The 16,198-nt window shown below is 43.1% G+C and overlaps 1 protein-coding gene across 1 annotated transcript in view; it reads right to left on the bottom strand.

Annotated features, from left to right (window-relative positions):
- COL18A1 (collagen type XVIII alpha 1 chain) overlaps positions 1 to 16,198 on the bottom strand; it is a 108,882-nt gene that overhangs the window by 71,764 nt on the left and 20,920 nt on the right. The window contains exon 2 of the mRNA XM_038748676.1: positions 12,889 to 13,433. Coding sequence (XP_038604604.1) covers positions 12,889 to 13,433 — 545 coding nt within the window. The remainder of the gene's footprint in view (positions 1 to 12,888; positions 13,434 to 16,198) is intronic.

Below are 16,198 nucleotides of genomic sequence, written 5' to 3'. Positions count from 1 at the left end.
AGAGGAATTACTCCCCTCCCACAGTCACTTTCTACTACTAACCCCTCCCCGACATCCCAGCCCCCCAACATCTGGCCACGTTAGCAGTGCTGTAGGGTAGAGTAGCGTACTGCAAAGATGTTCCATATCACGTTCCATTAGCCCCAGTTCCACAAAGAGGTTAACACAGCTCCAGCAATGGGAACTGGTGCCCCCATAAATTGTGGCAGTGGGAGTGGAGCTTCTATATTCACTGTTAGCCCTCTTTGAGACAGAATTCCAGCTTCATTCATCCCATGCGTCTTTCTCAGTAAGGGTGAATAAATCTAAAATTAAGTCATTTTGAACTTTAAAAGCTCTGTGTGGCCTGCCTGCCCACAACTCCCAAATCACACGTCACTTATTCCCCTCTACAACTCTTGCACCTCTGCAACCACTCCACACAGATGTGAATAAGCTCACCGTGGGCAGGAAATGTACCTGTTCATTGTTATATTATACTCTCCCAAGGAAGCAGCGTGGCTCAGTGGAAAGAGCACGGGGTTTGGAGTCAGAGGTCATGGATTCAAATCCCGGCTCCACCAATTGTCAGCTGTGTGACTTTGGGCAAGTCACTTAACTTCTCTGTGCCTCAGTTACCTCATCTGCAAAATGGGGATTAAGACTGTGAGCACCCCTGTGGGCCAACCTCATCACCTTGTAACCTCCCCAGTGCTTAGAACAGTGCTTTGCACATAGTTCAGCACTTAATAAATGCCAACATTACATTACATAATACAGTGGTCTGTGCAGAGTATGCTCTCAATAATTTTGACTGATGGACTGAAAGGCTGCCACCTATGAACACCATTAACTTTTGGTCCACTTGTTGACTCACTTTCCTATCTTTTAGCTCCACCAATGGAAAACACACTCTGAGAGACAGTTGTTTAGATCTAAGATTCAGTGCAGAGTGTGTTCAAAAGTTCCTGGCACTGAGCAGATACCATAAGAACGAGTCAGAGTGTGGGAGAAGAAATCACAAGATTTCCCGGTGTTAGACAATATAAATCATGTTTATCTCTATCTTACAGCTGGCCTACTAAATTAGCGAATAAGTACTGTTTGCACACACAGACACCAACTGTGTAAGCATACAAGATTTAATAATGAATCACTCCACTGGCTTTTATTAAAAGTGGATGAGAAAGAAATATTAGATAAATGTTAGAAACTTTTCTAACATGAGGTGTTAATACAGCAGGTAGCCCTCGCTGCAATACTGATAGAGTGTCATCACCATCAAATACAGTACAGCCTCGTGGATCTGGATAATTCAGGGTCAGGTATGATCCCAATCTACACAATTCAGGCAGTCCAGAGAAATACATTTAAATGTATATTTTTGCCGACTTGTTTTAAATTGAAATGCAATCAAATTTGAAAATGGGATATTCATATTAATCAATCAATCAATCAATCATATTTATTGAGTGCTTATTTTGTGCAGAACACTGTACTAAGCGCTTGGGAAGTACAAGTTGGCAACATACCATTAAGTATTCCACTTTTTGCAAACCCTAAAACTATTTAAGATTGCTAGCAGATTAGAACAGGAGGGAGGCAGGTAAATAACATTGTAGGGTACTTAGTAAGTCCTGCAAAGAAGTACACTCATCACTACAATCAATCAATAAATTGTATTTGATCTTAGTCTAGAGGGAAATAATGTAAGCAGCTTAGTACCTGTCCTACAGTAGCTTATCTCTAAGGAGAAGACAATTCATGTAAGAAAACAGCTTTTTCAGCAATGAAAAACATAAGAATTCTACTATTCGAGAAAAGAATGGAAGACAAACAAGAACCTCTCCCAATTAGACTGTAATTCTTCAATGAACCAAGGCCCTCTGGTCTATTTGCTATTTCTTCAGGTACACAAGAGTATGAAGGCAGCCCTCTGTCAGTGAGGATGGGCTATCCTCAATCTACTCATCCATCTCATAAAGAACAAACTCCACTTGATGGGCAGGATAATAATAATACTAATACTAATGATGGTATCTGTTAAGCTCTTACTACGTGCCAGGGTTTGTTCTAAGCGCTGGGGCAGATACAAGCTTATCTGGTTGTCCACGTGGGGCTCACAGTCTTAATCTCTATTTTAAAGATGAAGTAACTGAGGCTCAGAGAAGCTAAGTGACTTGCCCAAAGTCACACAGCAGACAAGTGGCAGAGATGCGATTAGAACCCACAACCTTTGACTCCCAAGCCCATACTCTTTCCAGTAATCCACACTGCTTCCTGGCAGTCTCTCAGTGCTCTCTCTTGGCTCCCTTCAATATGAATGCTGCCCAGACCCCCAGAATACTGAGATCATAGGTTCTGTTCTTCTAGCCTTCTAGTAATAGCACAGGATGCAGAGAAATTTAACTAAATTTCGGAGGATGAAAGCCTTAGAAGTATTTTGTACATATGATACCCTCACCCTTCTTCAGGGCTAGAATCATTTGTTTGCAAGTCACTGATTTGCTGAGTTAAAGCAGAATTATCTTTCTATAGTGTTCAAGGTTGAACTCTTCCCACCATATGGAGCCACCCAGAAAACTGCTTCCCCACTAGGGTGAAGAAAAAAAGACAAAATTATTTCCATCAAAGATGTAATAACCAAAATGCAATTGACAACATGTGCTGTGGAAGAGAGATGCCTTGAATCAAAGATCGCGGCTGCCACGTTGCATTTGAGCAGCATATATGCTACACATCACAAATGAAAACATTAAGGAGCAGTTGCTAACAAAGAAAACTGAAACAGGGCATCCACAGAGCATGCAGAAGAAAACGACAAACGTGTTTGCACAGAGAAGACTGAACACCTAGAGTACATCCAATGAAAATGTGTATTTTCAGAAATGATGGAATGAGATTAGGAGTGGGCAGGTCTGATAAAAAGATGGTGGTAATACCTGTGCAGAATTCTCACCTCACCCAGTCCTTTAGAACTGAATTTACACACTCTCCTAAACTTGAGAGGCTCTAGCTCAATAAATGCAACAACCGAATGCCTTCTCGTTTTTAAGAAGTGGGGGCAGTGGTGCTGGAGAAATCAGTGCTCTCGTCTTCTTCACTTCCACCACAGTTACAGCTACCTGGCTCAAAGCCTGCAGCTGCTGCAGTTACAGATGAGCAGCATTACTGGCTCCTTGGTGATACTATCACAGCAAATCCTGAGGAGAAGGAAGCATGGACAATGGCACCAAACACCACCTCCTGTCTATAGAAATCTGAAGAAATCTGTCTGTACTACCTGTAGAAATGCCATTCCACCCATAGGATGCGTCAGCCTTACCCCTACAGCACTCCAAACTTCTCTCCCAGTTCCAAATAAAACAATTTTTTTAAATCCCAACTAGAGAAGCAACATGGCCTTGGCTCTGTCACTTGTCTGCTGTGTGAACTTGGGCAAGTCACTTAACTTCCCTTTGCTTCAGTTACCTCATCTGTAAAATGGGGATTAAGACTGAGAGCCCCATGTGGGACAGGGATTGTGCCCAGCTTGATAGCTCGTATCTACCCCAACACTTAGTACAGTGCCAGGCACATAGTAAGCACTTAAATACCATAAAACAAAACAAGAGATACTGAGGAATTTGGGGCACAAGGGGAGCTATTCCCACCCCAAGGAACTAGATAGTGAGGGGGAAATGCTACAAAGTCCTGGAGATGACTAATTCCCTTGGCCCCATCCTTAAGAGGGAGGAGGAAGACAGGTACGTCCTCTATGGTGTGTCCCTCTCTGATGGAAATGTAATCCAAGTTCACCACAGAAAAGAATTGGAAAGAAAGTAGAGGAGCTAGGTAGGGGAAAGAAGGAGCCCTTGGCCATATTGAAGGCAAGAGGCAGCAAGTCGTGGTTGTGGGAGAGTAGGACATGGGGAAAGCTCACCCTGTGGACCCGGGATGGACACAGAGAACAGGGAGGAATCAGAGAGGATCCCTGGAGGTTCAGAGTCCGATGGCTAGGATATGGGAGAAGTGATGGTCTTGCCCCTGAGGGGGAGAAGGAAGAATGTGAGCCCTTGATGCCCTAGGAAAGTACAGAAGATCCTGAAGGAAGGGTCAGGAAGGAGAAGCAATAGATTCAGGGAACGGTGGTTTGAACTGTATTTTTTTTTCCATTTGTTACCTTGTTAAAAACGAATGAAATATTGTTGAGATCTCAGGTCAGGGTGTCTGCCCACAGTAAGGGCTGAAAGGGACGCTTCAGTTGCCGGGGAGTCATGTGGGCTGGGAAGGTGTGGCAACATTTATCAGAGGCTGACCAGGGTCTGGGCACTCCTAAAATGAATGGGGGCTCTTACAGTCCAGATTTAGGGCTGAGAATCGCTGGCAACGTCACAATCTCACACAAACTTCGCTGAGATCCAGGACGCTTTTGTCTTGTTTTGTGTTTTTAGCAAACAGCAACAGTTCATAGCAGAAGATTTGAAGCACATGATTTGGCGATGTGGAAGTCCATAATGAAAACTCCCATTTGGAAACAGATCTCGGATGGGTTTTTAGACTTTGAATTCCAATACTCCAATACTGTTGACAGTCTTAATAATATAAGGGGATGGATACGTTTAAAATATAAGCTCTGTTTGACTATGGTGACCTGATTCCTTAGTCACACTTCTCTTTCTGAAAAGTCACACTTCCTGATAGGGGTCAGAGATGTCTTCCTCCTGGAGGATGGGTTATGGGATTCCCAAGGGAACCATAAATGTCTGGAAAAACGAGTTCTGGAGTTGGTGGCTTGTTCATTTCAAAAAATGTACTATATGGTAATGAATACACAAACAGTATTTCTTTTAGACTGTGAGCCCACTGTTGGGTAGGGACTGTCTCTATATGTTGCCAACTTGTACTTCCCAAGCGCTTAGTACAGTGCTCTGCACACAGTAAGCGCTCAATAAATATGATTGATGATGATAATGATGATGATTTAATTGTTATTTCTGCAAAAAAACTCTTTTGGTGTATGACTTCCAGATGACAACATAAGATGCTAAATAAGAATGTAAGTGTGTAATCCAAATACTGGTAAGTCAAATAATAATAATAAAAATGATGGTATTTGTTAAGCCCTACTATGTGCCAGGTACTGTACTAAGCGCTGGGGTGTATAGAAGCAAATTGAGTTGGACACAGTCCCTGTCGCATATGGGGCTCACAGTTTCAAACCCCATTTTACAGATGAGGGAACTGAGGCCCAGAGAAGTGAAGTGACTTAACCCGGGTCACACAGCAGACAAGTGGCCGAGCCAGAATTAGAACCCATGACCTTCTGACTCTTAGGCCAATGCTCTAAATGCCTAGTACAGTGCTCTGTCTAAAGAGCATTAAGTAACACTTCTAAATATCAAGTGACAGCAACTACTCTGTCCAATGTGAAGTTGGAAGAGTGGGTACTAAGTGCTTGCCACCCTCTGAAAGGTGACAGATGTTCACCTTTGTTTCCTTTCCAGTTTCTTGTTCTTTTAGGTGGCATCTCCAACCTGCATACTCTCAAGAGACTACACTGTGTACTGATTTTAAATGACACTCCATGTGTAAAACCGGCTTCTGGCTGTTGTACCCAGGCATTGTATTTCATCAAGATAATACTGCTTCTGAGTAATCGTGGTGAGCGTTCTGAGAAATTCTCTTTTCTGCTTTGTAAATCTTTCCAACTACCCACACGTTAGCTGTCAGGTTACAGAACATGTTGGCCCTCAAACTGACAGCTGGCCCTGCCAACATGGTGACGTTCAACTGGCACGTGTACTTAAGTCACTACAGTCAGAGGCAATGCCTGAAATACTCTCTCGTGGCAGATGGCTGGCCTCGGGGCTTCTGCTTTCCTCAAGTTACTAACTTCTGAAAATGTCAAGCAGTGAATTACCAAAGATATTTTTATAGGAAAAGCCAAATAAATGAACCAAAAAACCCCACAATCCCAACTGAGCAGATGTGTACATGGGGAAAATAAAACTGGAATTTGAAAACAGGGAAATGAGGGGATAAAACTGAACTAGGTACAACACTGATTGGTGTAAGAGTGGCATGGTTAAAGGGTCAGTTATTTGGAATAATTTATTTTCTATGTTTAATTCAATTTTGTTTAATTTGTTTAAATGTGGCAAACAAGGAGGCAATACTTTGGTGTTCAAAAATGTCCTCCTAGAAATAGTCTCCATAATTTAATGCATACCAGTGGTCTTTTAATCTTCCAAGCACCATAATTCAAGAACTGGAAGTGACTACTTATGTATAGTATTAAATCATACTTTTAAAAGTATGTCTCTCCACCCTGTGGGAAACTGATCTAAAACCCGTGAAAAAAATTCCTTGAACTGCAGGCAGCCATGAGATAAGTATCTGCACTGCTGTTTGATTTATCTTGACATGACACAAGTTAAATTACCCTTATTGGCAGTTATCCTACACTGAATAAACCAAAATAGTAACCCAAAATGAATGGCAAAAACCCTATCTTTGTGTGTTTCTGAACCTTCAGAATTTAGTCTGCTGTTTCAATCATAGGATAATATTAGAAATAACTTCAATCCCAAAAGGATAGAATCTGTGAAGTCCTCAAAAATACTTCTCTGCAATTTCAAAGCAATCTTTCTCATCTGAAAAAGAAAATCAAATGTCCCTCTGCACCAAAGGTAATTTAGCAATTGGAGTCACCAACTCCACAGAGGGTGAGCAGCGGGCTAGTGAGATATGGAAGAACTGGGACTATTTCATATTTCTTATCCATATCCTGTCATTTGGTGTTCATTGACTGACTTGTCTCTATTAGATTGAAAGCCCCCTTAGGGTAGAGACTGTCTATTCTATGATATGTTACCTCATCCATACCACCTAGTACTTTGTTATATGTAGCAATATAATAACCAAACCCACGCATAAACCTATCTTGTGTTGTCGTTAGTGGAGATAGAAGGCTGATAAATGCTCCCCGTTCAGGACAGTGACAAAATGAACTAGTAGTTTGTCTTTTCTCTGTTCTAAAGCCTGTAGGCGAGGAAAAACAACTGGCAAGCAATTCAGGAGCTGTGATTTCTGATCCCAACTCAACTACTAACTTGCTGGGAAATTTCTGGCAAGTAATTCAGGAGCTGTGATTTCTGACCCCAACTCTGCTACTAATTTGCTGGGAAACTGCGGTGACACAGCTTCCTCTCTGACAACTGGAGATGGTGGAATGGTATCCTTGTCACAGCACACAGGGTCTCTGGCCTACAAAGCCAGGTGTTAGCTTTGGTACCTTCTGCAGGTGCTAGGATGGCCTGGAGTGACTGACTGTGGCTGACATTGAGAGCTACCGGCCTAATCCGGAGAACGACAAGGCCTATGGAGCAGCTTCCTGCCATTGGAGTGGTGGGAAGGGAAGAGAGAAGGGGAGGGCATGGCTCAGTGGAAAGAGCCCGGGCTTTGGAGTCAGAGGTCATGGGTTCAAATCCCGGCTCCACCACTTGTCAGCTGTGTGACTTCGGGCAAGTCACTTAACTTCTCTGGGCCTCAGTTACCTCATCTGTAAAATGGGGATCAAGACTGTGAGCCTCCCGTGGGACAACCTGATCACCTTGTAACCTCTCTAGTTCTTGGAACAGTGCTTTGCACATAGTAAACACTTAATAAATACCATTATTATTATTATTATTATAATCCCGCCTCTGCCACTTATCTGCTTTGTGAACTTGGGCAAGTCACAACTTCTCTTTGGGTTAGATGCCTCATCTGTCAAATGGGAATTAAAAGTGTGAGCCCCGCGTGGGACAATGTGATTACCATGTATCTATCCCAGTGCTTAGAACAGTGCTTGGCACAAAGTAATCACTTAACAAATACCATAATTATTATTACCATCTACTGAGACCTTACCATGTGCACAACACTATACAACGTGCTTGGGAGAGTATACTATAACAATTAACAGGCACATTCCCTGCCCACAGTGAGCTTAACTGATCTATGCTTCTGACTCCCATCCAGCTCCAAAGGGGCAAGGAGGAACAGGCTAGCTACAGCATCCCACCCTGCCCAAAACTGTTTGGGGACAAAACTAATGCATTCGACCAGAGAGTGCTAATTCCACAGGTGGTGATGGACCCCTCACCTCTATGGAGGTGACATCTTGGCAGGCATGCCAAAGATTCAGTACAGTTGTGATCCTTTCCCTACATCTAATGGGCATGTTCTTCTTGTTTTCAGAAAGATCTGAATATCTTGGACTAAGCTTCAGAAAAGTGAAAGGAAGAGCTACTGAACATGTGGGGAGGCAGCATAGCCTAGTGGGAAGAGCACTGGGCTGGGAATCAGAAGGCCTGGGTTCTAGTTCTGACTCCACAACATGCCTGCTTAAGCATAGCACTTAACTTCTCTGTGCCCTCCCTCTTACACTGTAAGTCCTGTATAGGACAAGGGTGATGTCCAACTGGGATTATTTTTTAATAGTATTTATTAAATGATTACTATAATAGGCCCTTGGGTAGATACAAGCTAATCAGTTTGGGCACAGTCCATGTCCTACATGGGGTTCACAGCCTTAATTCCCATTTCACAGATAACTGAAGCACAGAGAAGTCAAGTGACTTGCCCCAGGTCATAAAGCAGACAAGTGGCAGAGCCAGGATTAAAACTCAGGTTCTCTCATATCTACCACAAATCTTAGCACAGTCCCTGGCACAAAGTAAGGAGTTAATCAATACCATCATTACTGTTCAGACTCATCATTGCTGCTCGGGTTTTTTGACCTCAGATGGCTCTCATGGAGGTCTTTTCAGTGGGACTCATTTTTAACGGAGCTTCCTCTGTATGACAGTGTGTGGAAAGAATTTCCACCCCAGAGCCCTGTACAAATTTGAGGGAGGAAATAATTTGCCTAACCATTTTAATTTGGATTTCTCTAAATACTTTCCAGTCACTTCACAGAATAGTCTAAAGGTGTAATTCCAGTTAAGAAGGGAAGAGATTCCATAGTTGATGCACTGGCACTGACTCCAGAGGGGCCCTGCCTCTAGAGAGAAGAATGTGTTTTTGATCTCGAGGGAAGGTTCAGCTTACCCTCCTACTAGCGGGGTCATTAAATCTGAAAATAAAGTCCGGTTTGGTGCTGAAATGAGAACACAGCAAATTTTGTTACTGTCCTTTCATCTCTTTACTTTGGACAGTAGAAATAAAACCATGCTTGGCTTCTCTTTAAAGCATAGCATACTCTTCAATTTAGCACAAACAGCTTTGACCAGACCTGATGAAATGCAGAAAATAATCTCCCTGCAGCTAGGCTTTTTACCACTTTTAGAATATGCACGATTGCAGGTTTTTTTTCATGTATTTAAGATTCTTTTTTTTGGTACTCATATCCTGGGCACACTTGTAGTAGTTCTCTAGGAACAGGCCAGAGATAAATCTTGCAGAAAATAGTTCTTTTTTTAAAGCACTTTTATAAAGTACTCAGAGAGGTTTCTAATGGCAGCAGAGCATTTTAAAAGTGAAATAAGACAAATTTGAATTTAGGGAATATGCAAGTATAAATTCTGATTCACGTGGGGTGCCCCATATAGGAAAACATAATAAATTCCCAGTCTTTGTGCCATTCAACAGGAAGTCGCTTCTCAGGACAGCAACATTCAAGGGCTGTTCTCAGATCAAGATGTTTCTGCATTACTAAAGGAAAGTCAACACTTGATTGGAAAACATTACAAAATGCCTAATCAAACAGAAGTCCCATCACCCAATGAAATATTTTGGAGATGCAGTGAGGAGGCTGGTACTAGTGAGGGACATTTCATCTCTATTTAAAAGTTGGGAATTTATTCACTAAAGAAGTGGTGAGACAGTTTTCCTTGACTGCACCTTCCAAATTGATGCTGTCTAGGAATTCAGTAAAAAAAACCGACACACATTTATTGCAATTAAGGACAGTGTACCTACTAAATCTCACAAGTCCAAAGTTCCTTTTCCAGGTGAACGATTAGCTTTTCAAGTGTGGGGAAAATCTAGGATTTATGACATTTTGAAAACTCACCGACAAATGATTAACCTTGGGTTTTCCAAGGGAACTACCCATTGAGCACTTACTGCACACACACACACACACACACACACACACACACACACACACACACACACAGAGTACAGAAAAAGTTATGCTTTGCTGAAACTGCCACATTTGTGATTGTCATCCACAGTACTTTTTAAAAATTAATTAAGTGATCCTCAAGAGCTAAAAAAAATCAACTCCCAACAAAGTAATCATTGGTACCATTCCACTGGTAGAACTCATCCTCACTCATGGGATGAGGTAAATTGTGCTTCATGAAAGAAAAACAATATTCAAATATGGACTGGTAGAGAAAGAAAACAGCAACAGTCACATCTTATAATAGAATATTGGAGAAAATCAAATTGGCAAGTAGAGTGGGAGCCTGCCTCATTGAGCCCTTTTCTTTCTTAATTAATTGTAAACTCCTCAAAGACGGGGACCACAGCATGGCCTAGTGGATAGAGCATGGGCCTGCGGGTCAGAAGGACCTGGGTTCCAATTCCGGCTCTGCCACATGTGTGCTGTGTGACCTTGGGCGAGTTACTTCACTTCTCTGTGCCTCAGTTCCCTCATCTGTAAAATGGGGATTAAGAGTGTGAGCCCCATGTGGAATAGGGACTTTGTCCAACCTGATTAACTTGTCTCTACCCCAGCACTTAGAAGAGTGCTTATCACTCAGTAAATGCTTAACAAGTACCATAATTATCATTATTATTATTTACTCTAGTTGCAAGCTCCCAAGCACCTAGCAGAGTGTTCTGCACAAAGTTAGCACTCCAGAAACACTCCTGATGTTATTGCTGTTAATGATGACAGTGAAAACAATGTAAATTCTCCTGGCAAGTGGAGTAAAAATTCCAGCAGCAAATAATACATGTCACTGACATTAACAATTTTCACACTACAAAGGCCATCTCCACCAGCTAGGTTGAGGAGCTAATGGGCATGGATGTTTTAATAATAGCTCAGGTTTATTCCGGAAGAGAAGTGCATGTATTTTGCTCTTGGCCTTCCCCAAAAGATAGCTAAATTATTGATGTGAGCAAGAGTGAGAGTCCTAATCTGCTGTTACGGTCGAGGCTTAATGGCTACGGAGTGAACACCCCAGGGAAAACCTTCCACAGTTAATGATAGTGGTTCTTGGTATATATATAACACTTTTTTTCCATTATCATTAGGATTTAGCTTTTGTCTCCTGTGTGTAGAGCAGTGTACTATCCTCTTGAGAACATACAGCAGAAGTAGAAGACAGGTTCCCTGCCCAAGAGGAGCTTATAATCTAATGAAGGAGTTTACAAACTAATGGATTTCAAAAAACCCACGGCTCTTGCTTCCATCCAGTTTATGAGGTAGTCGGCACATTCATGGGCTATATTCCCGTTCTCTTTGTAAATGGCAGGAAGGAAACGTGTTTGGGGGTGAGGGAGCTCTAGTGGAAAGAGACACACCTGGAACTCAGAAAGCTACCCTCACTAGATTATAAATTCCTTGAGGGCCGAGGTCATACCTACCAACTCTATTGTAATGTACTTAGTTCAGTGCTCTTCACACAATACTACTGATCGACTAATTGATCGGAAGCCTGGCCTGTAGTCCCAGCTGTACCACTGGCATGTTGGGTGACTTCAGGCTCAGCAGCAAAAAAATAGGGGCTGAGGGAGCTTTCAGGAAGGGTAAAGTGGAGGCCTGGATCTTGATAGGCTGTAAACTCCAGGATGTATCCGCTAATTCTGTTGTATTGGGCTCTCCCAAGCACTTAGTACAGTGCTCTGCACACAGTAAGTGCTCAATTAATGCTATTGATCTATTGATTGATAATAGACAGTAATGGAACTCTAGGGATTTGTCTGAGGACACTCATCCCAGTCTTGGGGACCTCTTGGGCATGCTGGTTAGGCTCAGAGATAGGTGGGGGCTCCCCACAGACTGAGATGGGATAAAGTCTCCCCAGTATGCCCAGAGCATGGAGGGGAGGAGGTGAAAATGCCCCCTTCCCCTCCTGTGAGCCAAGTTCAAGGAAAGCGTTACCTCAGTGGGGGAGGTAAAGTTGCTCCCTTAATAGATAGATGATGCTTTCTGCAGAAGAAAGAGCTGAACTACAAGGCCTCCTGCCTGGGGGAGAGGAGGAGGGGAACAGGATAAGAGTCACACCCAAACATGTCCGGGTTTTTCCAACGGACACATTCTGAAGCACTAATGCTCCACGTCTTCCCATCACCCTTGGAAGGAGGCTTGCCTTTGATGAGCTGACAAGATTTCAGAGTGTTTCTTCTCTAACACACATAATTCACTTCACTCAGAACAGGTGATGCTAATTTATAATCACCTTAGTGTTTGACATGTAAAGGAGTCTCAGAAGTAACCATAAATCAGAATTCCATCACTTATTACAACCACTTGAAATTAACATAATGAAATTCCACCCAGACCCACCTCCGCATGTGTGCAAACAAGCTTAAATCCCTTCCCGTCAATCTTTGAAGTAGGGGAAATTTTTCACCTTTATAAGATAAATTATCAATATATATTTCCTGCAAAAGGTGCTGATATTAGGAGATGAGATGCCTTCCTCATGGTGAGATTTCTTTAACTCCGGAGGGGATATCTGTCTTTGGGTTGTTATAGCTGTCTCTGCAATTTTAAGAAGCACTGGTCCTGATTCTAAAAAGGAGTGTTTTCAGGAACTTAGGGTTGAAATCACTGTCTTTTAATGCCCCCTTTCGTCCTTCTTACTAAAAGTCACCGGCTCCTAGCATCTAACTGGCCTAGATAACATTGTGTCTGGGACCACTTGGTTCATCCTTGACTTCTGGGACAAAAGACAAGCATTGTGGACTTGCAGAGAGTTTTACCTGGAATTTGTCTGGGTCGGCCCCTCCGGCATGAGCGACAAAAAGCCCGGATCCAGCTTCTAGGATCAAGTCATCCGGCGACCGCTCAAAGTGAACCCTCTCAACCTCGTGGCAGTTAACGTACAGGACCGCCTCCTCGTCCTCCACGCCAACAGCGAAGCGGTTCCACTTTCTGGCCAGCAACGGCCATCTGAAGCTGGCCGCCACCACCGACCTTTCCGTGCCTGGTTCTGTGTAATAAAAAATGACCTGCTGCTTCCCATCAGTCGCCTTGGAGAGTTTCACGCCCACAAATATGAGCGACTGCGTGGCGTCGGTGATGGCAAACAGCATTCCGGGCCCGTCTGTGGTGGGCTTAACGTGGAAGATGAGCGAGAAGTCTTTGTAGAAGGGATTGGGGACATAGTAGCGGGCCACCTGGCCGGCGTTGGCATCTGGCCCGAAGACGTAGCCGAGGCCCGTGTCAGCATCGTACACTTGCGTTATCTGTTTTGGGGGTGGTTCTCCGATAAGCTGCAGAAGCCCAACTTCGTTGCTGAAATTCTCTGAAAGAGAAGAATTAAAGACAATCCCTTGTGAGCTATCATGTGTTTAATGGGAAGTGGCAAGGAAGCTGGAGAATCGCTCTCTCTGCAATCACCGTGCAGTCTGCAGCAATATAAAGGATTTCAGGGAGTGGGATGGTGACCCAAACTGTCACACTTTTATCTTAGCCCCATACAACCCAAACCAAAACCAGATCATCTGCTACCAGCTCCATCCTTTCCCAACACCCCAAGTCATATCAACCCAACAGCTACCTCTGGTACTTCTGGATTTATTTAATTCCTTCATTCAATCGTATTTATTGAGCGTTTACTGTGTGCAGAGCACTGTACCTGTCTTCGGCATTTTTGCGTATTTAATTACTTATTCTGATACTATTTGGATAGCTTTTTATGGTTGGTCTCCTCCAATAGAGAATAAGCTCCTTATGGACAAGGAACGGGTCTTGTGTTTCTAGTGTGCTTTCCCAAGAACTCAGTAACAGTGTATTACACCCAATGGATGCTCAATAAATATCATTGCTACTACTATTATCATCACTATATTGGTTACTTTGCTCTTAGTCATCTTGTTTAACGATGAACGACAGCCTACGCAATGGTTCAAGTTGTCACGCAGCTCAAGGTAGCTTGTTGATTCTAACTCATCAAAGAATCAAAAGTGAGTCCAGGTGCTTGCTACTGAACTACTAGAATCAATCAATGGAATTTACTGAGCACTTACCGTGTGCCGAAAACTGTATTAAGAAGGAATCTGATAGGTTTGTGAAATGGGAGTTGGCATATTGTGCTTCCCACAAAGAGCCACTGTCAATTACTCTTACAAACTTGCTACTAGCGCTGGGCTACTGTGGAAATCAGGAACCTTGCCAAACCCATTAACCTGGGAGTCTGAAAGGCCTCATTCCTGGTAATGAAGGTTTTATTTCTCGTGTTTCTTTCTCTTGTAATAATAATACCAAGAACTGTGATATTCGTTACGCACTTATAATGTGGCAAGCACTGTGCTAAGCACTGGGCTGGATTCAAGGTAAACAGATCTCAAATGGGGCTCACAATCTAAATAGGAGGGAGAGCAGGTACTGAATCCCCATTTTGCAGATGAGGGAACTGATGTGGCGTTTAAAAAACAACCCATCTAACTAGCTATTTTATGAACTGTATGCAAAAATGTAAATAGACCTAGAAGGAGAAAAATCAAAGGAATGTAAAATGTTCAAATGTGCTTAATCAATCAATCAATCAATCAATCGTATTTATTGAGTGCTTACTGTGTACAGAGCACTGTACTAAGGGCTTGGGAAGTACAAGTTGGCAACATACAGAGATGGTCCCTACCCAACAGTGGGTTCACAGTCTAGAAGGGGGAGACAGAGAACGACACAAAACAAATGAAAAACCACCCTAATTTTGTGCATTTTAAAGTCCAAAGCAAGGAATGATCAGAGAGATCCCTAACCAAATGCACAATGGTTCTTCAATTCAGATGATGTCTGCTATCCTTTTATTTCTTCCTCAATCCATGAAGTAAACTTGTTTCCTCAAAGAAGGGGATTTTCAACTGGCAGCGAGGACAACAGTAAGTCTTCCCAAAGCAAAATTAATAGAAGAAACATGTATGGGTGGAGAGTTTGTAGGGTGAGAGTGAAGGGAAAGGGCAGATTCCAGATGAAAACAGAAAAGCAGCATGGCCTAGAGTAAAGACTATGGGACTGGAAGTCAGAAGATCTGGGTTCTAATCCCAACTCTGCCATTTGCCTGCCACGTGACCTTGGGCAAGTCCCAATTTCTCTGTGCCTTGGTTACCTCATCAGTAAAATGGGGATTAAATCTTCCTCCCTCCAATTTAGACTGGGAGCCTCAATGTCCAACCTGATTATCTTATATCTACTCTAATACTTAGTGCAGCGCAGCGCCTGGCACATAGTAAGTGAGAAGCAGTGTGGCCTAGTGGATAGAGGACAGGCCTGGGGGTCAGAGGGGCCTAGATTCTAATCCCAGTTCCGCCATTTGTCTGTTGAGTGACCTTGGGCAAATCACTTTACTTCTCTGTGCCTCAGTGCCCTCATCTGTAGAATGAGGATTGAGACTGTGAGCCTTCTGTGGGACGGGGCTGTGTCTTGTACCTATCCCAGTTCTTAGAACGGTGCCTGGTACATAGTAAGCGCTTAACAAATACCACAGTTATTGCTATTACTACTATCATTACTATTAACAAATACTGCATTTAAAGAAACAGGAAATTACCAAGTGTTTCAGAGCTTGCACAGAATAGAGGGGGCATCCAGGCAACGAGGCTCTCCCAGCCAAAGTCGGCGTCCCAAATCTCTTCCTCCCCATCTTCAATACCCCCATCCCCACCCCTACCACTCCAGAGGGCACAGGCAAAATTAAACCCCCTCATCAGGAGTCAGATTTTGGACCTGGGTTCACTTAGAGCCACCTCAGTGCTGATCTCAAGTTTAAGGATCTTTTGGGATATAGTTCAATCCAGCCCGCAAGCTCATAAGGTAGAGGTGGAGATTAGTATGCTGACTTTTCAAGGCGAAAGCCTTGTTTCCAGATTCCATTCCCAAGCAAATTAGAACTGGCCCTCTGTCCCTTTCATGCACACAAAGCATTCCAGAAGAGCAATAGGATCCGTTGGGTTCAGCAGATCAGTGTCTGCTCTTTAGGTGCTAGTTTACAATACTGACGAGTAGCTTAGTTCTCTTTCACTGTTCCTTTGAACAAAACTAAAATCCCTGCAGCTGTCTTCTAGACTG

The sequence above is a fragment of the Tachyglossus aculeatus genome, chromosome 7 (genome assembly GCF_015852505.1).
Source record: "Tachyglossus aculeatus isolate mTacAcu1 chromosome 7, mTacAcu1.pri, whole genome shotgun sequence".
Lineage (NCBI taxonomy): Eukaryota > Metazoa > Chordata > Mammalia > Monotremata > Tachyglossidae > Tachyglossus > Tachyglossus aculeatus.
Note: the sequence above shows the minus strand (reverse complement) of the source record. Positions and strands in the feature narration are given on the sequence as shown.